Source organism: Ornithorhynchus anatinus, chromosome 14 (assembly GCF_004115215.2).
Source record: "Ornithorhynchus anatinus isolate Pmale09 chromosome 14, mOrnAna1.pri.v4, whole genome shotgun sequence".
Taxonomy (NCBI): Eukaryota; Metazoa; Chordata; class Mammalia; order Monotremata; family Ornithorhynchidae; genus Ornithorhynchus; species Ornithorhynchus anatinus.
In genome coordinates, this window is record NC_041741.1 from 17,285,983 (window position 1) to 17,309,869 (window position 23,887).

The following is a 23,887-nucleotide window of genomic DNA, read 5'->3' on the forward strand; positions in this document are numbered from 1 at the left end:
CTTATCAGTACCGTTCACGCTTAGACTGGCTCTGGAGAATCGGGACGATTGGATCAAGAGAGAACCCGCTCTTAGATGATGAATCCTTATGTCTTTCTCCAGACGGTTAAACTTAATATGTGGGTTTCGGAGTCTTTCTCGTTTGTTTTAAAGATTCCCCTTGAGCCGGTGTGTCATCAAAATGAAATTTAAAACTCTATATAATGTAAATATATGTATACACATACGTGAGATATATAAGTCCTCTAGACTGAGCTTGCAGGCAGGAATGTGTCTGTTGTTACTTTGTACTGTCCCAAGTGCTGAGTACAATGCTTTGCGCACCGTAAGCACTCAAATACGATTGAATGAACGAATGAATAAGTATACGGTAGTAATACCGAAGATCTTAAAAGGCTGAAATTCTTTAGTAGAAGGCATATCTGCCAATGCCATGAGTTGAGAAACTATTGAGGTGGTGATGTTTTGTTCTCCACTGTAGGGTGTATACCTAGGCCTACAAGTGCTTCTGCATTGAGAAGCAGCACGGCACACTGCTTCTTATACCATTCAAATACCATTACGATCATTGTTGTCATTATTGCTGTTGACAGGGAAGTGAAATTCTGATGAATGAAGGGCCAAAAAGAATCGTGTCAGAGACCTGATTTCTTTTTCCATTCTCTCTCTTCCATCCCTCAGGGGCACAGACTCCACCCCGTCCACCCCTGGGTCCCCCTGGCCCGCCGGGTCCTCCGGGCCCACCCCCGCCCGGTCAGGTCCTTCCTCCTCCGCTAGCCGGGCCGCCCAACCGTGGGGATCGCCCACCGCCCCCGGTCCTCTTTCCGGGACAGCCCTTCGGGCAGCCTCCCCTGGGTCCGCTCCCCCCCCGGACCTCCTCCTCCAGTTCCGGGCTACGGCCCCCCTCCCGGCCCGCCGCCGCCTCAGCAGGGCCCGCCGCCGCCTCCGGGCCCTTTCCCGCCTCGCCCGCCCGGGCCGCTTGGGCCCCCCCTGACCCTCGCTCCCCCTCCGCATCTCCCCGGGCCGCCCCCCGGCGCCCCCCCGCCGGCGCCGCACGTGAACCCTGCTTTCTTCCCGCCTCCCGCCAACAGCGGCATGCCGACGTCGGACAGCCGCGGGCCGCCGCCGCCAGACCCGTACGGCCGGCCCCCACCGTACGACAGGGGGGATTATGGACCTCCCGGAAGGTTGGTGTCTGTGTGTGTCCTGCGTCGGGTTCTTAGCCGGAGGCTTGTTTTCCACAGACAGGGTGGTGGTCCTCACTTGTCTTTATGGTCCACTAGTCCCTCATCTCATAAAATCGGATGCCCTTGTGGAAAGGAGCGTCCAGGAACGATTTCCAATCGGAGAAGCGGCTTGGCGGAGAGAGCACGGGCTTGGGAGTCAAAAGGTGATGGGTTTTAATCCCAGCTCCGCCGCTTGTCCGCTCTGTGACCTTGATCAAGTCACTTCACTTCTCTGGGCCTCAGCTATCTCGTCTGTAAAATGGAGATGGAGACTGCGAGCCTCTCGTGGGACAGGGACTGTGTCCAACTTGATCTGTTTGTATCCACCCCAGTGCTTAGTACAGTGCCTGGCACATAGTAAGTGCTTAACAGGTACCATAACAGTTATTAGTATTGTTATAGTCAGTGCCTAACAAATGCCATTACCGTTATTAAGAATAATTCCTGTCTTTTTGAGTGTTTTACCTTCTGTAGTGTTGATAGCCCTGGCTTCCTTCGCCCCTCTTTGTCCTGCTTCTCCCATTTCCTCTGAAACATATATTTGAGCGCGTGCTACTGTTTTACCCCTACTGGCCGTGACCTACAGAGCCTTCACACCCTTTCTATGCTCAGCAAGAATAGTCGTAATCTATTTAAGTGGCACAGAAGGAGTTTTCCTCACATTTGCCCATTCCCCTGTCCGAACATTTAAAGCAGAAGCTTCACTCCTTTTCCCTTTGCTTATCTCAAAAAGAGCCTCCCCCCCCACCCCTCGTCTTTAGAGGTTACGTCTTTCTCGGCACAAAGCACGTCAAGTTGTTTCCGACTCATAACAACCCTATGGATTTTCTAAGCACTTTTTGTGGTAAAAAGTACAGAAGTGGTTTACTGTCGCCGCCTTCTGCAAGCACTGACCCCAGTGACCTGCACTTTTGAGAGCAGAAGTCCCTGTCCCACACAGGGCTGGCAGTCCCCTCTTTCGTAACCCGATTTAACGGATGAGAGAGCAGGCCATGGGAAGACTGAGTGGCTCGCCCAAGGTCTTCTGATTTCCGGTCCCACGCACTTCTTACTAGGCCAAGCTGCCTCCCGTCTTTTAGGAGTCCAACTAGATACAGCTGAATTCTAAAAGTAGTTTGTGCTGCCAGTCATGGTCCTTATGCATTCAAAGTGAGAAAAAATACTTGATGAAACATTTTATATGAACCACTTGGTTATATTCCTCTAAGTATTGATAAAATTACCCTTCCTTTCCACCCCCAATTTGTATCTTTAATAGGTTGATTTTTGTTGTTTGTGTAATTGGTATAGCAAACAATGAGGCGTTAAAGCACGAAACAGTATTTCTGTAACAATTTGGCAGAAGTTCAATTAGCAGGCTCATTTCTTTCTATCGTGCCATAATGGGGTTGAGTTTGTGGACCGTCTTGGTTTTTATTGTGTGCTGCTTGTATTAATCTCATTGTTCGAGGAAGTTGTTCTCAACTGAATGTGCCCAGGGGGATAGCCGGTTTTGATTTATGTCCTCTTAGGAGAGAGGCCTTTCTGCCTTTTTCTAGAAGAACTTGCATCGAGTAGAATCGTCATCCCAGAAGATTAAGAAAGCCTTTTTTAAAAAACAACAACATTTCTATGGTATCTCTTTTAATTATTGCAGAGAAATGGATGCTGCGAGAGCTCCATTGAGTGAAGCCGAATTTGAAGAAATCATGAATAGAAATAGAGCCATCTCTAGCAGTGCCATTTCAAGAGCTGTGTCAGATGCCAGTGCTGGTCAGTAAATCTTTATCCATCAGTGTTTGTAGCAGGATCCTTTCCTTGTTCTTATTGGCCAACAAGAAGGTATTACTGAATCCCCCAAATTGGAAATGGGCAGTGCATTGTGGAACATTTGAACCACTTTGCCGGCTAACCATCGCACCCACTTCGCCATTCCCTGAATTTAAAAAAAATGCAAGGAAATCTATCTCGGGGTGACCCAGGGCTTTGATTGTGGAAGGATTTTAGTTAATGTACATTTTCTCTCTCTTTTAGGAGACTATGGGAGTGCCATAGAAACATTGGTTACTGCTATTTCCTTAATTAAACAGTCCAAAGTGTCTGCTGATGATCGGTGCAAGGTCCTTATTAGCTCTTTGCAGGATTGCCTTCATGGAATTGAATCCAAGTCGTATGGTTCTGGATCAAGGTAAAGCATTCCTCTTTCATTTCGATTTCAAGCCCAGAGGTGCCACATGTAGAAAAAATTTGCTTACCGTTTTTGGATCTGTAAATGTGCCATTGACTTGGATCATCACGATGCGTGAGTCCTCCTCCTTAGTATTGTTGGACTTGGGATCGCTGACCATCCTCTTTCCATTTTCTCTGTCAGCTTAGGTGTTTGAACTATTCGAATAAAAGTTCACGTTGGTATTCCGTAAACGAAAATAGTCTCTCTCCTTGGGGGGGGGCTCCAATTTGCGGTGTCATATTGGAAAAAGAGCCCGAAGCAAAAAAAGCCAGCCTCGGGCTGACGATCTGAGTTTTTGTTCAGTGGCCCTCCCCGGGTGTTAAAAACGGAAAGGAGTGCGAAGTGTGGCTTTGTAGTCCTAGGAGTGGGAGCGTGTGCATTGGAAGTTACACATGCCCTCGCTGTAACAACTCCCACCCCTGAACCTCGAAGTCCAGGTTTCTGGGAGAGGGTGAAAAAATAAAAATACCTAATGGTTCTGCCACCTAAATTCTACTTCTAGCAAGACATGAATAAATACCGTGATTTTTTTTGTCAGTTTATTTAATGGGCCCCCCCCCCAAAAAAAATCCTTCGCAGATCCTCGTGAGCAGGGACAGCATTTACCTACTCTCTTGAATTGTGTTTTCCTAGGTGATTAGCACAGAGGATATGCTCAATAAATTCCACTGATCGAGATCACCGTGGGGAAAAACAACTTGAAAATCTTTGGTTATAGATTTGTGGGCTACGTGAGCACTCTTTTTATGCCCCACGGTCATCATTGATAGTATTTGCTGAGCATTCACTCTCTTCAGAGCATTATACTAAACACCTGGAAGAGTTCAATAGTTAGTAGACATGATCCCCGCCCTCAAGAAACATTCATTCAATCGTATTTATTAAGCGCTTACTGTGTGCAGAGCACTGTACTAAGCGCTTAGAATGAACAAGTCGGCAACAGATAGAGACAGTCCCTGCCGTTTGACAGGCTTACAGTCTAATCGGGGGAGACGGACAGACAAGAACAATAGGGCTCACAGTTTTAATCCCCGTTTTACAGATGAGGTAACTGAGGCCCAGAGAAGTTAAGTAGCTTGCCCAAGGTCACAGAGCATACAAGCGGCGGAGCTGGGATTAGAACCCCTGACTCCCAAGACCGTGCTCTTTTCACTGGGCCATGCTGCTGCTGGTGCATAAAGTCTAGCCGGGAAGATAGGCTGTAAAATTAATTACAGGTGGGGGGAGCAATAGAATATGAAGGTGTGCCTGAGGGTCATTGGGGTCAAAGTGTGAAATGGCTGCAGTGAGCCATGTAGAGTGGGAAGATAAATCAGGAAGGTGAATCAGTGAAAGTCTCCCGTAATAGGTGTGATTTCATAAGGGTCTTGAGGTTTGGAAGAGCAGTAGTCTGCTGAATGTGAAGGGGGTGAGAGTTTCCGCCAGAAGGGAGGATTCGAGCAAGAGGTCAGCAGCAAGAGAGAGGCGAGAAAGAGGCATGGTGATTAGGTTGGCTTGAGCGAAGATATGTGGAGGGCGAAGAGCTGATGGAGCTCCTTAAAGTGAATGGTGAGGGGCTTCTGTTGGCTACAGAGAGAAACAAGCAGCCTTCGGCAGTTTTTGAAGATCGGAGAGTTACCTACAGTGGTGTCTTAGAAAAACGATCTGGGCAGAAGAGCGGTATAGACTGGAGCTAGAGGGGTCCGAGAGGAGGCTAATACGGTAGTCAGGTCAGACTACGACGTATGTTTGGGCCAGCGTGGTGGTGGTTTTGGCCGGAGAGGAAGGAGTAGATTTGGAAACTACTGTGAAAGAACCAACAACAGGATCAGGTGACAGACCAGATATGAGGGTTGAAAGAGAGAAAGGAGTGGAGGAGAATGCCCTCACTGTGGGCTGGAGAATTGGGGAGGATGATGATGTCAACAGTAATGAGAACATTCTATGGAGGAGACGATTTGGGAGGGAAGATGGGAGGTTCAAGTTCAGTACGTTCCAAAGTGAAGTGCCAGCTAGCCATCCTTGTAATCAATCAGTGGTATTTATTGAGTGCTTACTAGGCGCAGAGTACCCTCCCCGTGCTGAGCTTACAGTCTAGAGGGGGAGGTCACAGATATAAATAAGAAACTTATAATAGGTTATTTAAAAATGTACAAAAGTGCTGTGGGGGAAATATCAAATATCTGTAGGTCCCAGATCTGAGCGCACAGGTGCAGAAGGGAGAGCGAGCTGAGAAAAAGCGGGGCTGATTGAGGGAAGGCCTCTTGGAGGAAATGCGACCTTAGTAACGCTTTGAAGGGAGACTGGCCGTCTGGGGTATATGGAGCAGGGAGGATGTGGGCAAGGGGTTGGTGGCGAGATAGAAGAGATCGGGGCCTGATGAATAAACCGGCGCTAGAAGAGCGGAGCGTGAGGGCTAGGCTGGAGTAGGAGATGACTGAGGTAGAGATGTCCTCAAAACAGGAGGACGTGCAGCAAATGTTGGGTTGTATGAGGGACAGAGGAGAGCTAGTGAACTGTCACTGTGCCTGAGTGACCCCAGAGTGTCACACTCCTCTCCTTGTATTTTCTACAGAGTCTGGCTTCCCTAAAGTTTCAGAGCTGCCCCAGAAATGGAGGATTTTTCAAATCCTCTCTCATAGATTTCCCTATACTTCAAAGCTGTTCACCAGGCATTTAGAAAATCCCAGGCTACCGTCTTCAGAACACAGACCCCCTTCCGGGCACCAGCCTGCAACTTCACTCTTCCCTGCCCCAAGTCACCAATTGCAATTCCGAATTGTACTTTTCAAGCGCTTAGTACAGTGCTCTGCACACAGTAAGCGATCAATAAATACGATTGAATGAATGAATTACTCCTCACAAATTACTCCTCATCCTCCTTCGGATCATGGCTATTTCAGTCAGTTCCCTCTATTTGACTCCTCTATCTTTCTCTTGACCTCTTGATTTTTTTTTTCTCGATTACTTACGGTAAGTGTTTTGAGGAAAGAAAGGTTTCCTCGTTGACTACTATCTAGGAAACAAATGGCTAGTTGTACTCCAAATCTCTTGCAGTTTGCTGGCTACACATTGGGTCTATTTTGTCACATATGATTTGTTTTAGGATATTATGTGTGTTGCATAAGTGTAATCCCCTCAAAGAAAGGACGAAGGAAATTAGCTTTATTCAGACCATAGAGATAAACCCCAGGGTGCCAACTAGCCGGTATGCCCTATCCAACAGAAGCCAGTTGTGAAGAACAAGAGTTTTAGAAAGGGTCATTGTACAATTCCTACATGCCTATGTTTGGAGTAAATCGTGGGTAATTTGGGGGTCAAGCTTGAATGTAAATATACTTTGGGAAGTAACTCGATTGCTTATTTCTATTTTATTAGCAAGTAGCAAGCAGCAGAGTAGTGGACTCAGTATGGAAATCTTCCCGGAACAATCGATCATCCGGACGGATAAAAACTTGAGAGAGGCAGCCTAGGGCAGAATAGTAAATGGATAGTCAGCCCGTCCGAGGGTCTTTTAGTCTCCCTCCCCCGCCCGAAAGAGCCACTCTTGTTTTCTGAGGAATCCCCATTAAGGGGACATTAATGAAGTAATTTCTTTTAGAAGACGTGAACGGTCAAGAGAGAGGGACCACAGTAGATCAAGAGAAAAGAGCAGACGTCATAAATCCCGTAGCAGAGATCGTCATGATGATTACTATAGAGAGCGGAGCAGAGAGAGAGAAAGACATCGGGACCGGGACCGGGACCGCGATAGAGAGCGGGATAGGGAACGCGAGTATCGTCACCGTTAAGAGAAGGTCAGTATTGCCTTTCTTCCTTGCGGGTCCCTTTTTTGTAGTCTTAACGTTAAACTTAACCCCAGGGCTATTTTTATACAGTGCACATGTGCGTTTTAAATACTCCAGCTAAATGTCCTGAATGTATTCCTCCATGAAGCAACTAAACTGAGGTAAGTAATGACAGGTAACACTCATGTCTGCAATTTTTTTCTTCAACGTATTGCGTGGACGTGTTCACGTCTGTGACGTAGCGATCGTCGGACTGTGGTGTGGCGAAGGAGAAGTAGCTTAATTTCCAACCTAAAAAAAATTAATTCTGGTGTAGGTTTTTTTTAAAAATCCCCTCTAGAACATGAATTTGCTACAGTTTTAAAATCGAAAAAAAGAGTTCATTTAAAGTCTTGTCCAGTAACATTTTTTTAATGTGAAGACGAAGGAGCCTTTGAGCAACAGCGGAAGAAGTGGAAGGTCTTTCTAGGTATCTTGATTTTTCTGAGCCCTGTTGGATCAAATTACGGATCTTGAGTTTTAACTTAAATTTTTTTAGAGGAGCTACTTCTGTAGTACCCTACTGAAGAGATTTAAGAACTGGCAATTATGAGGAGTGATGATGTATTCCAAATTGTTAATACATCCCAGTTCGAGTCTTAATGTAATTGCTTGAGATGAGACATTTTCATGCTTGCCTAATCCTTCTAGTATACTTTTAAAAACAAGGCTCCCTTTGTGTATTTTAGGCCATAACTCAGGAAGAAATATCCGTACTTGCCTTCCTATTCTTAGAGGGCACTTTATCCATTACAAACAAGAAGTGTACGAAATCAAAATTACATAAAACCCCTGAAGAGAATATTAGTTGGAGTTGTCTCTGGCAGGTTGGGGAAACCGATAGGAGGGTTTTTCATACTTTTCAGTATTGGGATTAAATCCCGTTTTTACAAAAAGTTTCCTAGTCTCATGCATTGGACACAAGGTCATCTTTCTATGAAAAGGATTTTCTCGTTGGCGGATCCATGAAATAATAAGTGCAGGGTAAGAAAATCCCTTGATAAGTAGGAACGGAGGACTGCAACTCAAATGAAATGAGGTATAAGTAAGAGCTTTGTTTTGTAGGTGAAGCTAACCCTCCAGATGCATGTAATTTATTCCAGTTATCTGAAGCTTTTATGGTCTCTGGGCCTCCTGTGTTTAAAATGGTATTTGAATTATGGAACGAGTTTTTAACAGATGCCTGACATTCTTAATGCAGTTAGCTTTTTCTTCTTTTATGACCTCAGATTGATTTTTTCACATTATAAAAAGTACTGGTCAATAATGTTGTAGAGGGATTATCCCTTATCAGTTGACAGATTCTGCCCTTCTTTTGTTGGAGACGAGTCATATTAAAAGTTGAATTTTAAAACTTTGATTTCGGTTTACACAGTTACTTCAAGCTTTAATTCCACAGGGCTTTTATTATGTGCATGTTGTAGTATTTACCTTCTAGGCCAAGATAGAGTGCTCAGAAATCTCCTTTATAAATTGGATTGCAAAACCGTTGCCTTTTATTTTCTAAACTACTTTTCTAAATATGTGACATTATGTAACTAGAAAATTGAGATTTATGTGAAACGTATGCTCAGCTGCTAGGGGTGAAGCGCCATGTTAGTCAAAATATTGAGCACTTGTAATCTTTTCTTTTCCTTCATTAAAGAATAAATCCCTGTATCTTAATTTATAAAAGAAAGTTTCCAATAATCAGTGAGCGAGCAAATGAATTTCACAGGATAAATTAAAAATCTTCTTATGGCTTGTTAACTTTAAATTATTAACAAAGGGTTTAAGTTGGCAAATTTCATTTCAGGAACCATATTGATCAGTAACCGTGTTTCACCTCTGTCAGGCGTAGGGATCCGCATTGTATTTTTTAATCATAGGCATGGTCAACAAATGCCAGCAGATTAATTATTCCCAAGAGCATGGCTGTAATGAGGTACATGTTTTTGACAGCTGGGCTGATTTTTGGTGGGGCTTTTGATCCAGGTTTCTTCTCTTTATTCCCATGTTTTAGTGACAGTGATGCCTGGTATTGGCTACAGTAAAACATATTTAATCTGCCTTCTGATGTGTAAAGTCCAATGTAAATTTTAAATTCATGTGACAGTACAACATGCCATTAATCACATTTAATAACTTAAGTGTGTCATAATTTGTATCTAACTATTTTCAACTAATAGGATTAATGATGAACATATAACATGCAAAATGTTGTATTTTTTATTTTTCCTTAAAACTGATGTGCTATATCAAAATTTCCACATTTCTGTTTGTATATTGATCCAAAATAATTTGTGATACTGTGTTATGCCTTCATTTGAGCCAATTTTTTTTGCATATGCCAGTTCAATGTTGGCAGAGTCATTTAATGTTGTCCTGAAATCCTGTGCCATTTAAAAGCCCAATAGTTGATTACTGATGTAAAAGTGCATAAAATGAATGGGAATCAAGGTGAAATATTTAAAACTTTAAAAACTTAGTAAAAAAGAAGTTTTGGTCCTTTAATGCTAATTTAGTCCCAAAACATTAAACTGTTTCTTTATCGATTTGGAGAAGCCTTTAAAATGCTCCTTTTAAATTTTCTTGTAAGATCTTAAATCCACAGGGCAGTGATGGGCTGACATGAAAATCAGTAGTCTATTCAGGTTAAAAGTAATGTAATTTTATAAAATGATGCATTGCTAAATGGGCACGTTCTTAGTTTATATAACGTCAATAACCTGTTATTGTTTGTCCCATCATAATTTTTGTCTGTTTGAACTGTTGATTAACTTATTTTTAAAACTGTACAACTTTTGCTTTCTAAAAGCCCTCCAAATGCTAATAAGTTGGGTTGGGTGTCATGTTAATGATTTGAGGAAGAACACTAATATTGTAAATACCTTTATATAAATATATTTGTGGTCCTTTCATTGTCATTTTTACCACTATTCTCAAACCACTTTAAGCAAAACCCTAAACGCCTCTTAGTTCTTTGAGGGTGCAGTCTAAAAGATTGCATGTATTGTTTTCACAACACAGGGGTAACATCCTTGTGCATCCATTATGTTACCGGTCAACGGTATTGATTGAGCACTTACTACGTGTAGAACACTGTCCTAAGCGCTTGGGAGTACAGTACAGAGTTGGCGGACACGTTCCCTGCCCAGAATGAGTTTACGGTCTAGATGTCTTGATAAAGTACCTAACTTTCTGCGTCTTTCAGATATCACAAAAGGAGGATTTTTTGTTTTATTTTTGCCATGTCTGGTGATCAGCATGCCTTTACTAACTGAAGAGTTGTAGTTAACTTAAAAATAGAAATGATCATCAAATCAGATGCATGATTGTTCCCTTTTTAGCTAATATCACGCCCTTTGCAATATTTTATTGTTGCCCCATAGAGTTTTTACAATGTAAATTTAAGCTTTAGTGAAGGAAATGGGTTTTTTTTAGAACTTTTAAAGGCTGTAATTGGAAAAGTTCATTCTGTGAATTTATCAGCCTCAAATCTTGGATTTTATTTAGTTGTCCAAGAATGTTGGTAAAGTTTTTCCGTCGAGAGCTGTCACTTTTTTTTGGAGGGTTTGAGTTTGAAGGAATGAGGCCAAACAAAAATATAATTTTGTTTCAGTTTAACATTTTCTCTTGGGCCATAACAATTACTTTATATCCTTTAACATAAAGACATAAAGGCATATGTCCTAAGGTCCCTTAGGCTGTAAACTCATTTTGGGCCAGGGGAGTGTCTGCTAATTCTATTGTACCCTCCCAAATGTTTAGTTCAGTGCTCTACAGATAGTAAGCTATCATTAAATGCCATTGATTGATTTGGTAGTTATAAATTTAACATATATTCTAATTTTTTTCCCCCACGTGGTTAGCTAAATGATACTGGCTGTCCAAAGGAAATTATTCTTCAGGTAGCTAAAAGAATTGATTGCAGATAAAGTTGTAGATTTTTTTTTTTTATGTTTTCCCGGGCATTTGTTGAATCTGGATTTTGTTTCCTAATTTTTTTTTGTCCCTCATCTTTGATGTAATAATAAATGATCAATCATATTTTAACAAAACTATCTTAACTTTTAGGGGAAAACCACACAGTGTAGTGATTCCTACCTTGGATGGAAATTTCTTGGTGTTTTGCTCACTGTGGTTTGAGAATAACAGTTTGGTTTAAGGTGGTGTTTAAGTTGCCTTGAGGTAATTTTCCTCAGTGGCCGTATGGGTTACTCTGCCCTCTCCCATATCAATGTGAAATTGCTTATGGTGGTGTTTTATTTGCTTTGTAATTTACACCTGTAGTTTACTGTGTATTGAATAGAGCCAAAATAAATTTTATCAGACACTGAGCATACCTATTCAGGTAGCACACTGTAAATTCTCACAACTTTTTGCAACAACCAGTGAAAACATTCATTTAAAAGTGTTCATAGTGAAGTGTGTCGATTGTTGGGGACTGTAACTGATTTCACTTTGATGGCAAATATGTTTATGGATTTTTATGTTTATGGAATAGTCGGTCGCCACTGTCGACCGATTTAGCACTCCCTTTAAAGGGAGTGCTGGGGTAAAAATGAGGTAAGTACTGTTCCCAGATTGAGAAAAATCTTAAAATATGAAAAGAAGCAGTAGTGAGGGGAGTTTTCCTTCTATAATATCGAAAAAATGGGCGTAATTGCCGAGTTCACTTCACAAGGTGAATGTAGAGTTGAGATTAAATCATTGGTTCATTGTTTTGTACCTAACTGTGGGATTTGTTAAAGCGCTCACTATGTGTCAAACACTGCATTAAGTGCTGGGATAGATACAAGATCATAAAGTCCCACTCGGGACTTCCACTGTCAAGTTGGAGCAATACAATCCCTGGCAGGTGAGAGTGATGGCTTTCGATGCCCTTTTTCTGCCTACCCTATTCTCATTCCCAGTTTTCTAGGTTAATTTTGGTCCTGAGGGTAAATGTTTGTTGCCCACTAACATATGTTGTGTGGTTCAAGGGGGCAGAGGGTGAAGCACTCTCAAAATGCAAGTGCCCACTATGATGGCATTCAAAGGCCACTTACTCCGTGCCGAGCACTGTACTAAGTGTTTGGGAGAGGACAGTACAACCTAATTGAAAGACACGTTCCCCGGCCACAAGAAACTTAGTCTAGAGGGAACTGTAAATAAAGAAACCATTAATGTAGTCTATAAATAATGTTCTTACTTGAGATGTAAATTCACCTGACAGTTTTCAGGTGCATCTTGAAACTTTAGTTAGCTTTTGAGGTCTCAGTCAATGGTATTTTTCAGTCAGTCATATTCATTGAGTACTTGCTTTGTGCAGAGCACTGTACTAAGTACTTGGGTAAATTCAGTACAACAAAGTTGTTAGATGCAGTCCCCGCCCCCAAAGAGCTGACATTACCAATATTTGTAGCAGGTCTGTAAAAGTCTTGCGTTGAAGGGGGCTGCTTTTCTGTGCGTATGTTTCCTGTACAGTCTCCCCATCTAGACTGACAGTTCATTAATAATAATAATAATAATAATAATAATTGGTATTTGTTAAGAGCTTACTGTGTGCCAGGTACTGTACTAAGCACTGAGGTAGATACAAGCCAATCAGGTTGAACACAGTCTCTGTCCCACATGGGACTCCCAGTCTTAATCCCCATTTTACAGATGAGGTAACTGAGGCCCGGAGAAGTGAAGTGACTTGCCCGTGGTCAGAAAACAGACGAGTGGCAGATCCGGGTTTAGAACCCAAGTCCTAATGACTCCCGGGCCCTTGCTCTATCTACTAGACTGCGCTGCTTCTCGACTCCTTGTGGGCAGGACACGTGTCTACCACCTCTGTTGTATTATACTCTCCCAAGCTCTTAATGCAGTGCTCTGAACGCAGTAAGCACTCAATAAATACCAGTGATGATGAATAAATACCATTAATTGATTGATAGGTTATCATAGCACCTCAGGTGTAGCTAAAGAGTTGCTTATTGTACATTTTGCTCTAATTTTTTTAAAAGAATTGCTTACCGGCCACTGGTTTTGTAGAGCAAAGTGGCATTGCTTGAAAGCAAGGGCAACGAATTTACCCGCAATATGTAAGCCTTTTTGTGATTTTTCTTATGTAGAGGTACACTTTCAAATATTTAAGAGAAATGAATTGGATTGCTGCATGAGGGTTTTTTCCATTTGTTTTCTTTTACCGAAATTGTAAAGTTTTCGTTTCACCTGCTCAAAATATGGTGCGCAATATTTACATCATACTAACTACTGAAAATGTCCCCAACTTTTATTTGTTCTGTATAATTAAAAATACTAGTTCCTTTTCATGCCAATTTACACATCCTTAAAAATGCATTCATAACAGTGATTGAAAAGTTGACCATCCTCTGTGTGGGAGGTTAATGTGGTTGTGTGTTGCTCTGAGGTTGGATAGAAGAGTTATGGGAGTTGTCTTTCTTTTAAAGAGAGAACAGTGTGTAAAATGAAACCATATACAATGTGTATGTTTGGCCATAAAACTTTTCCCTCTGTATTTTTGTTGAATGGAATTAATGACCATTTTCCTAATAAAATTTTAATTCAGGGGGGTGGTTTTGCCTTTTAGACTTTTTGACCTCTACCCACGGAGATTGACGTGGGTGATAGAAAATTGGGCCTTTTTTTGTTTTTCTAGTGGTCTTCGTTAAGCGCTTACTAGGTGCCAAGCATTGTGTTAAGCCCTGGGTTAGGTACAAGATAACAGGGTGGGACACAGTCCACGCCCCACATGGGGCTCAGTCTTAATTCCCATTTTACAAAGGAGGGAACTGAGGCCCAGAGAAATTAAATGATATACCCCCTCACAGCCAGACAGGAGGCAGAGCCAGGATTAGAGCCCAGGTCTCTTCAGACTCCTAGGCCTGTGCTCTTTCCACCAGGCCCCACCCCTTCTCAAAACCCCATAAACAAGAACTCTGCAGAGGGCTGAGAGACCCTGTATACCCTGCCCCTTCCCCCACCCCCATCCAAAAAAAAAAAGGGACCAAGCTAAATCCAGAGGGCTGTGGGAGCTTGTGGTTTCAGGCAGGGAGCTTCTCTGTGACGGGGCAAAGCTGCCCCAAATTTCTGGCCTATTTAAAGTCTCCTCCAAGTCCCCTGAAAAAACCCAGCCAACGCGCGTCATGCAGTGGGGTAAAAAATTGTGCTGGCAGTTAGGTGGATATAATTAAAGGAAACAATCCAGCAGTCCAGTCTATGGTCTTTCACTCCACCCCACTTTTAAAATGCACCAATTATTCATTAAAATGCATCAATCATTCCTGAAAGTCGCTGCTCTCTTTCCCAGAGATGATACTGGTTTAAATGAATAAAGTGACCATCCAGATATTAGTGAGGGTAAAGGGTATCTTGAAATGATTCCTTGCAAAAAATACCACGCAGTTCTTGAAAATCCAAAACCATTTTAGAATTGAGTTCTCGCAAACACTTTATGCCTCCCCCTTTTCTTTTCTCCTGGAATTACTATTTTAAAGTGTCTGGTGTTTGAGTGACCAATCATGTTGTCATTGAAATTGCTTTGAGTCCTTATTTAAATGTTTGAATTGTGAACCTCTATTTGAAGTATGCATATTTATGTAATGGGTTATTTTACTCTATCAAATTATGCCATTCAAATATCATGTGGGCTTTTACAGCCACTCGTTTCGAATGAACACTATAGTTACTTAGACATTATTTTATGGTTAGTCTGAAACCCATCAAAAAAACACCAGAGGGTGAGAATGGGGCGAGAGAGAGAATTTCTTCCTATTTGTATCTTTATTTACTGTTTTCAATTAAAGCTGTGTACCTAGATGTGCTCTTATTTAATTTATGCCCACGTTGATATACTTTTGATTTGCAACTTTTTGTAATAGAAGAAACACAATATATAACAATTGCAGAAATGACTGTATGCTGTTAAAATATTCGGATGTAAAATGCCCATTTCATTTTACATTGAGGGTAGCATTTTATGTTCAGTCGGTCAGAATCGGTGTGTGAGCAGAACACACAGAAGTAAAACCATCCGGGCACTTTTCCATTTATTTTTGTAGTATGCATTTTTTAGGAAACGCTCTATCAACGTTTCCGTCATCGCAGAAACAGTAGCTGCTTGCGTGTCTCACCGTGGGCTCTTCGGATCGAGAGCGCTACGTGCCGTCCGTTAAATTGGGTTTCGGTCGGGAGGCAGAAGGAATTGGGGGAAATATTTTATTTACCACTGCCCGGTCCGGCAAAGAAGCCCCGAGTTTGCCTCTGACGGACAAGCAGCTGCTGTTTCCGTGACTATGTGGTAGATGAATTAATGGTCAAGTAGCTGCACGACTTGTGTATGTATAGTTAAGCCGACATTTTCTGTGTATTGTGGGGAATAGCAAAAATCTACATCACAAATTTTGACACATTACAGCTGAAGGAAGAGGAACGCCTCACAAGACAAGAAACATTCTTCATGGGAGAAAAACAGACGCTTGGCCAGCAGTTTGCTTCTGGGGACTGAACTGAACCCGTAAGGATTCATGGATAAAATGAACAGGAATAGATCTGAATAAAGCAAATCTGCATAAATGGTAACCAGTAGCTCTACTTTTACTTTTTACGTTGCTTAACTGTTTTATTTGAAGGAAACCTGTGTGATTTAAAAGTTATAGCTTTTGCAACTTTATTACTGGTTATATACTTTTGGCAATTATAATGTGCAAGCAAATGGGGGAAAAAAAAGTCAAGTAAATGCTTGTTTTTTACAGTAGTTTGTTCTTGTTTAAAATGTTCATATGATAATGTCTGTAAACAGCACCACTTTGATTACAATAGATGTAGTGTTGTAATAAACTGTTTAATGGGGCTGATGTGTAAAGCTGTTCAAGTTATTTGATGTTTACACCTCAGGGAAAGTCTTGTGTTCAGCAATATTTAAAGAGATCATGTGACTATAACGACATTTATACTGTCTTTAAAAAAAAAAAAGCATCGCAATAGATTTTTGGATATGCATCAACCTGATCTTGCGTTTAATGGAACCTACCGATTAAGTGTCGCACACTTAATTTTGATATTAGAATAGGCAATTAGCTGGGGTATTAAATATTTCTATATTCTGCTTTTCTAGCAGTTTTTACCTAGGTGGCTTGTGAATTTGCTAAATGATATGTAAAATTGTAAAAACTGCAGCCTGGCGTTCTCTGAAGCAGGTAGTCAAGACAGTGTTTTAGGATAAGGGAATATAAAGCGTTCCCAGTTTTAGTAAAATCTGCAGTCTGCTGTGATATGCGATTTTATTACATTTTAAAAAATTGCAACTTCGAAAGGTAGATCGTTAGTACCGGGGAGGTCTGACAGCAGTGTCAAGATGGTACTGCAGTTGTTTACAGTTTTATATTGATGGTGTTTCTGGGTGTTTTTTTTTTCCCAAACCATATGGGCAATGTATATACAGCTGTGCTCCAGATACATGTGAGTAAAGAAGGCCTTAGTTTCCATTTTTCAGGGGCTGTGTGTTCTGAGAGATGCCATACTCTCTTATTATCTTGGTTCATAACTAGGATTTTTGATATATGTAATCTCCTGCACAGTGTTTTGAGGAAATGTTTGTATCCATGCAGCCCATTAGTTCATGCTACAGTTAACTATCTGAGATTTTTCCAACCTATCTTAAAAATAAATTGCTTAGAAACTGCACTGGCATATTTCCAAAAAAACCCCACAAAGAACCGGCATACCCATGGATTTGGTCAAATGTGATCTAAATTGAAAAACTGGAAATGAATCTGTGGTATTTATTGAGCGCTTACCGTGTGCAAAGCACTGTACTTTGCGCTTTGGCGAATGCCATGCGATAGAGGTGGTAGGTACGATCCCTGCCCGCGAGGAGCTTACAGCCCAGAAACCCCCCCCCAAATCTAGCCTCTCTGTAGGCAGAGCCGAGAGTAACCGTACCAGGCATTTAATTGATTATGAAAGTGATTTGTTTTTAAGATAAGTTTTAAAGGCCCCAGTGGCCTTAAAATTTTGAAAAGTCTTTGAGAGAACTCTGGCTCTGTTTAAATGGTTCCAAGTTTCAGGCCTTGTTTGATTTTTTTTTCAGATGCCCTAAATATTATATTTTGTGCAACTGGGGAAACTTGGCTTGGCATTGCACGTTCAACCTTCCTCTGTCATCTCTTATCATAGATCATTTTTTCATCCACAAAATTGGCTGTTAGTTAAGGGTTTATCCTTGCGCTTTTAACCTGAATTTTATTTCTTGATATTTTGATTTTGTGACCAGAATGTTCATGCATGGGATCACTGGTACCTGCCCAGACTTTTTGCTGTCGGGAGAATTTTAAAACGCTTGCTCAGCGGTGTTTAAAGTGAAACTACCTATTACATGGAATTTTCAAGTTGTAACAAATTCACATCATTTTTATTTTCCTATTTTGTGCATAGGTTTTCGAGTAGCTCTGGTGTCTTTTCTTAGCTTTCTTAAAACTTTCTAAAAAGCCAAAGGGAAGAATTGTTGGCATATACTTATTAAAAAGGCACTAGTTAATATTGAAGGGGCAGCAGGTAAGTAAATATCCACAAGGGTAGGTTTCTGGAGTAGATGAATGATTTCATTTGAATGTTAACCCCACACAGGGTAGCTTAAGTACGAATCTCAGAGAGCTGCTAATGAACAGTTAGCCCTTTATTAATGTGCCTCGAGAGAGACTTTTAATCTTGGCTTATTTTATCTTATATTTTCTCTTCTGCTGGCAATAAAGCTATCACAGTTGCTCGTGAGGAGTCGGTCCATTATTAGGTCGCCGAAACCAAGTCAGTTTCTTTACTTCTCCTTGGCCAGTTGAATAGCTGTCATTAGCAGACCTGTCCCTTGCCTTTCTCGCTCCTCTTCATGTGCAGATAATCGCGGGGGCACGATCGATCAGAGGCATAAATGTTCATTGTGGGAGCTGCCTTCTGGCGTGGGAATTTGAGTAGAGTACTCCCCCCCCGCCCCTACTTTCACCCTTCTCGTCTTGTATCCCTTGGTTCCATTTTTATCACCTTCTCTCCGGTTCCCAGAATACTTCCGGCATGGCCCGAGAGCACCAGAATTTCTGGTTTGGAGTTTGGAACCCACTCATTAGGACTCTAAAGCTCCCTGTGGGTAGGGAATGTGTCTGTTCATTGTTATATCGTACTCCTCCTAGCGCTTAATATAGTGCTCTGCACACAGTGCTCAATAAAAAACGATTGAATGAATGCCCGGGTTTTTAAGATCCTTTCTCCCCCCCCCAACCCCCTCCCCCCCACTCCCTCATTTGTCCGTCTACACAGTTATGTGTCTCATGTTCCACCCCCCGGGAGGTGGGAATGGATCTGAAAGTGAATTCTGTTCCAGGGCTCCTACAGAATTTCCTCTGCCGGGGAGAGCGGGGGGTGCGTGGGGGGGTGTTATTTCTCCAAATACGGTCAAAGAGGAAAACGTTTTCTTTGCTTTTTGAATATAAAGAGTCTGAAGGGGTCAGCTCTTAAACCCTCGAAAGAACAATGTCGAGATGGACTTTGTATCTCATTCTAAAGGGCTCCTGAAATACATGGTGCCTAGGCAGATTTGTTGTCAGGTTACCTGATTAATAGGTAATGAGTATCTGAAAGGTGCTTTAATTATTACTCGAGCATTTTGGAATGGAACTGTATCTAATGTACTTCTGTGGGTGATATGTGATACAGTGGAAGTTGATTTTCCACTGATAATTTAATTGGAACTGCCTGCTATTTGGAATAAGGAGTTTCATAGGTAATATCTAAAATAAGGTGTTATTCTGTGGCTACTGATCTATCTAATTTATCCTAAGCTAATCGTTTACCCTGTATAAATAAGGAGGCTTAGATAGAAAGCTGTTAAGCAGTTCACTTTTTAAACCATAAAAACCAGAAAACTGTACATGAAGTATAGCTAAGGTTACTGTTTTAATTAGTCTCCTGTGGAGAGTGTTTCTTGACCTGTCAGTCTTTGGTGACAGTTCCTGAATAAATATGGAGGTTTTAATGGAAGTTGTGTAATCTTTTGTAGTGAAAGCTGGGTTATTCAAAATTCAAATCTTTCCCCTGTGTATTTAAATGTGCCAATACCCTACACTCTAGATTATTTTTTAAGACAAGATGCTAGAGGTCATATATTCTGGTTTGGGCAAGGGGGGTGGGGTAGTTTTTTTTCTCTGACATTTTGGACTCAAACTTAAATGTCTCTTGCTTTTTCTGTACCACGTGAGGTGAGAAATCAGAATTATGTCTAAGCTTCATCTTAAATTATTTTAAGAGGAAGCTATGTTTTGATTGAGAATCCATGCCGTTTTCTCAACAGGATTGTGTTTTTGAAAGGCTATTTATTTCCATTTGATCATTTTGAGTAGTTGTTTCCCCAAGTCCTCTGTAAATGCGTTGTATGTGAATAACCGCAGACTTAAATGTTGTACATATTTGTCATTATTTCTGGTAAAATACATGCAGTGGTTGTTTTGTTTTTTAAGAAAGTCATTTTTCCCCATTAGTCTGACATCAGTCTATTTTACCGTCAACTTTCAGTTTTCGTAATGGCTATTAAAAATTAGCTTTTAACAAACTTGACTTTCAGAAGCCTTAGGCTAGTTGTACATAAAACAGTCTATGAAAAAGTTCACGAGAGTTGCTAATATGTGGCCTTAAGTTCAGCTTCTCTTAGAATCTAAAGATTCAAGATTAAAGGTTTGGAATATCTTTATGTAGGAGAGACACTAAAGAGCAAAATAGGCTGTGCTTTTGTGGGGAAATTCTTTATATTCGCCTTTCCCGGCATTGGGAAGGAGCATCTTGGATTTTAATGAATATTCTAAAAATTCCTGTAGTTGTGTTATACCTTTTATCCTGCCTGGAATAGTTTTGTGAGAGTTTTTCTTATTCACAACTTCAGGTGGTTGAAGTCTGCTGTTGTAGTATGCACCCATTTCAGTTTAATCCTAGCAGTGGATATGTCCGGTGTGAGTGTCCTATTTTATTACAGATTGTTTTTGAACGGAAGTCTTAAAATTTAAACTTTTTGATTCGAGTCATGTAAGTCCCAAAGAAATAATTGTAAGGAATGAAACATTTCCAGGGTATGGACCTGAAAGCACTGGAGAAATTCATTTGGGGTTTTAAAAAAATAAATCAACTGTGTGTAGCAGCACAAATCGACAAGTTAAACGGGTGCTGAATGTGTTGTCTCGCTCACGTTACGTTAGACTTCACCGAATTCTATAGTATTGAAAAATACTGATGAAAATTTGATATTACTTGCTTACTGGTCTTTTATCCTTAAAAAGTAATGGGTAGTAATAAAGGAGACACGATCCTGAATGTCCTCCTTTCCCTTTTTTTTCCTCCCTTTAAGTTTGTGTCGGCAATCAATTGGAGAACTAGGTTACAGTATATAGCTCTTTAACTTTTTGTACACTGTACAATGGGAAGACCCTGATAGCAAATGGAACACCGTGACTGGTCTCGATTTGAATTTCAGAATGAAAGGAATTTGTCAGTAACCGATGGGTTTAATGCCAGCAGGCCAAAGAAAGCCTTAGGATTTTAGTGATGAAGCTTCATATGATTCTGTACACAGGTAAGGTGGGTACTTGATCAAATGGACATTTCCCAGTTAACGTCCAGGAGGTCGAAATTTCCAAATGAGTGGCCATTGAAGCCCATTCCATTCTTATAGAAGGGTTTGCCTAGTTGACTTTTTTTTGGTTAATGTTCATGTTTTTGTCTTCATTTTTCTCTCTTTCTCCATTTAGGCATTTAGGTGACTGTTTAGCAGTTTACTATAGGACCACTGTTGGTCTTAAACTGCAACAATAGTGACAAGCATGGTATTTATCTTGTATTGAAGAAATAAAATGCAGTTTTGATAAATATTTTGTGGTCTGTCCTTTGTAGTTTATCACCCGTCTCTCCGAATGCGTACAAACAAATAAAGTGTGACGGAAAATCAGATCTGTCGTCCAACGGCCTCCCCCGCATCTCCACCAAAATTACTTTCTAGAAGCAGGGAGTTTCTGCCTGGTGTTTTAAAAAATACCCCTAGAAAAGATCGGATTTAGATTCTGCCGTACTGGAAAAGATTAAGAGTCTATCCTCTCAGTTAAATAATCTCAAAGACCTTTGTGGGAAGACTTATCTTCGGTGTTAAGCTGTAAGGGTAGTATTTAGAACGTTATTTTCAGTGCCCTTTGGATTATCTTGTCTTACGCCGTCGAGTCGTCTCCGACCCATAGCGACGCCGTGGACGCATCTCTCCCAGAACGCCCCACCTCCATCTGCAGTCGATCTGGTAGTGTTCCCACAGAGTTTTCTTGGTCAAAATACGAAAGTGATTCACCATTGCCTTCTTGCGCGCAGTAAACTCGAGTCTCCGCCTTCGACTCTCTCCCGTGCTGCTGCTGCTCAGCACAAGTGAGTTTTGACTTGTAACAGATGTTGGTATTTGTTAAGCGCTTACTATGTGCAGAGCACTGTTCTAAGCGCTGGGATAGACATAGGGGTATCAGGTCCTCCCACACGGGGCTCACAGTCTTAATCCCCATTTTACAGATGAGGTAACTGAGGCCCAGAGAAGTTAAGTGACTTGCCCACAGTCACACAGCTGGCAAGTGGCAGAGCTGGGATTGGAACTCATGACCTCTGACTCCAAAGCCCATGCTCTTTCCACCGAGCCACGCTGCTTCTCTGTTCCTCACGCTGCTTGAGGAACAGATGGCCTTCCTCCTGCTAGCCACTGGCCAAGCTAAGAATGGAATGGACAGGCCTCCGCTTGACTCTCCCTCCCTTTGTTGAGACTGATAAAGTACTGGAAACTCTCCAGGTGTGACCCTGAGAGGTTTGAAGTAGTGTCAATTCCATCATTGTCCAAGGAAAAATGGGCATCCCAACATTTCCTGATGGATTAAATCATCATAATTGTATTTGTTGAGCACTTACTATGTATGAAGCACAGTTATAAGCACTGGGATAGATACAAGGTAATCAGGTTGGCCACTGCCAACCTGGGACTCACATTTTTAGAAGGAGGGAGCCTAGGTTTTGAATCCCCATTTTACAGTTGAAACTCTGACACACAGAACCGAAGTGAATTGCCCAAGGTCACACAGCGGGCAGGTGGCAAAGTCGGAGTTAGAACCCAGATCCTTAGGCTCTTAGGCCTGTGTTCTTGCCACAAAGCCCATGCTGCTGTAAGATTTTATTAAAGCACCGAGACCTCCGCTAAAGCCAATTTGAACATTTGGGCTTATTGTTATTAATCACTTCCATTTCTTACTCTGCTTAGTCTTTGTGGATTGAACTGCTGTGTGTCTGCGGTATTCTCAATTTATCTTAATTCAGTTGGCAATATCTCCCTAAAATCCTGCAACAGTAAATGTGAACCTTTGATGGTAGGTGGCTAGGTGAATATTAGCTGAGGGAAAGGGACCGTGATCATCCGGATGATCACGTATCTACCCCTGGGTTTAGAACGGTTTTTGACCGGTAGTAAATGCTTTACACTTGCTATCGTTATTATGTACGTCTTTGGGGGACATTTTGACAAACAGTTGAATCAGTTCCTGAATGCTTTTAGGTTGTGTGATCAAGGGCAACCCTTTTTATTCCTAAGGAATTTTCGGGTGTGTGTCCTTGATTTTGTTTGGCACGGCTCAGGCAAATGTCACTTTAAAAGCTTAATAGTTGGGGAAACGCATACCTCTAGTCCTGTCTCGGGAAGTACCTCGCCAGTGAGGAAGTTTGTCTGTCTGACCCAAAGCCAGGCTCTGCCATATCCCTGGGAGAGTTCAATCAATCCTGAGAGGCCAGGCGGGCTAGCGGTGGAATCGTACTTTTGCAAGCGCTTAGTACAGTGCTCTGCATGCGGTATCACTGATGGACAGATTGGAGTGAGGGGAAGAGCGTAGAGCTGCCAGGTTTTCTGGACTCCTCCCTATGGTTAGCCGGCTAACCACAGAGGCAGTGTGGCCTAGCGGACAGAGCAAGGGCGTGGTTTCGAATCCCGGCTCTGCCTCATGTCTGCTGTGTCACCTTGGGCAAGTCACTTAACTTCTCTGTGCCTCAGCTACGTCGCCCGTAAGATGGGGATCAAGATCGTGAGGCCCATGAGGGACACGGACTGTGTCTAACCTCATTACCTTGTATGTATCCTAGTGCTTAGAACAGTGCTTGGCACAAAGTAAGTCCTTAACAAATACCCCAATTACTATTAATCATTCAGATTTGATTGCAGAGCTAAAATACATGGGGACCCAGTAAAAACAACTGCAGCCTCACATTGATATTTACTGACTGCGACCCAATCTGAGAAACAGTTCTTTTTCTCCCTATATAAACCGCAAGATCAGTGTGTGTTCTAGTATCAATAGGAATTCTTTCGCGAGCATATTGTTCTCTTGACTGACTAGCAGAAGGTGCAATCAGTGGGATTTATTGAGCGCTTATTGTCTGCTTTGTGACCTTGGGCAAATCACTTCACTTCTCTGAACCTCAGCTACCTCGTCTGTAAAATGGAGATTGAGCCTGTGAGCCCCAGGTGGGACAAGAACTGTGTCCAACCCCATTTTCCGTTATCCACCCCAGCGCTCAGTACGGTGCCTGGCATATAGTAAGCACTTTACAAATACCAGAATTATTATGATTTATCATTA

General features: G+C 41.8%; 1 protein-coding gene across 1 annotated transcript in view; it reads left to right on the plus strand.

Annotated features, from left to right (window-relative positions):
• Positions 1 to 17,981, plus strand: part of CPSF6 (cleavage and polyadenylation specific factor 6) — a 35,962-nt gene extending 17,981 nt beyond the window's left edge. The window contains 6 exon segments of the mRNA XM_029078719.2: positions 682 to 863; positions 865 to 1,187; positions 2,863 to 2,978; positions 3,240 to 3,393; positions 7,019 to 7,211; positions 15,628 to 17,981. Of these exon segments, the coding sequence (XP_028934552.1) occupies positions 682 to 863; positions 865 to 1,187; positions 2,863 to 2,978; positions 3,240 to 3,393; positions 7,019 to 7,205 (962 nt within the window). The 3' untranslated portion in view covers positions 7,206 to 7,211; positions 15,628 to 17,981.
• The last annotated feature ends 5,906 nt before the right edge of the window (positions 17,982 to 23,887 follow it).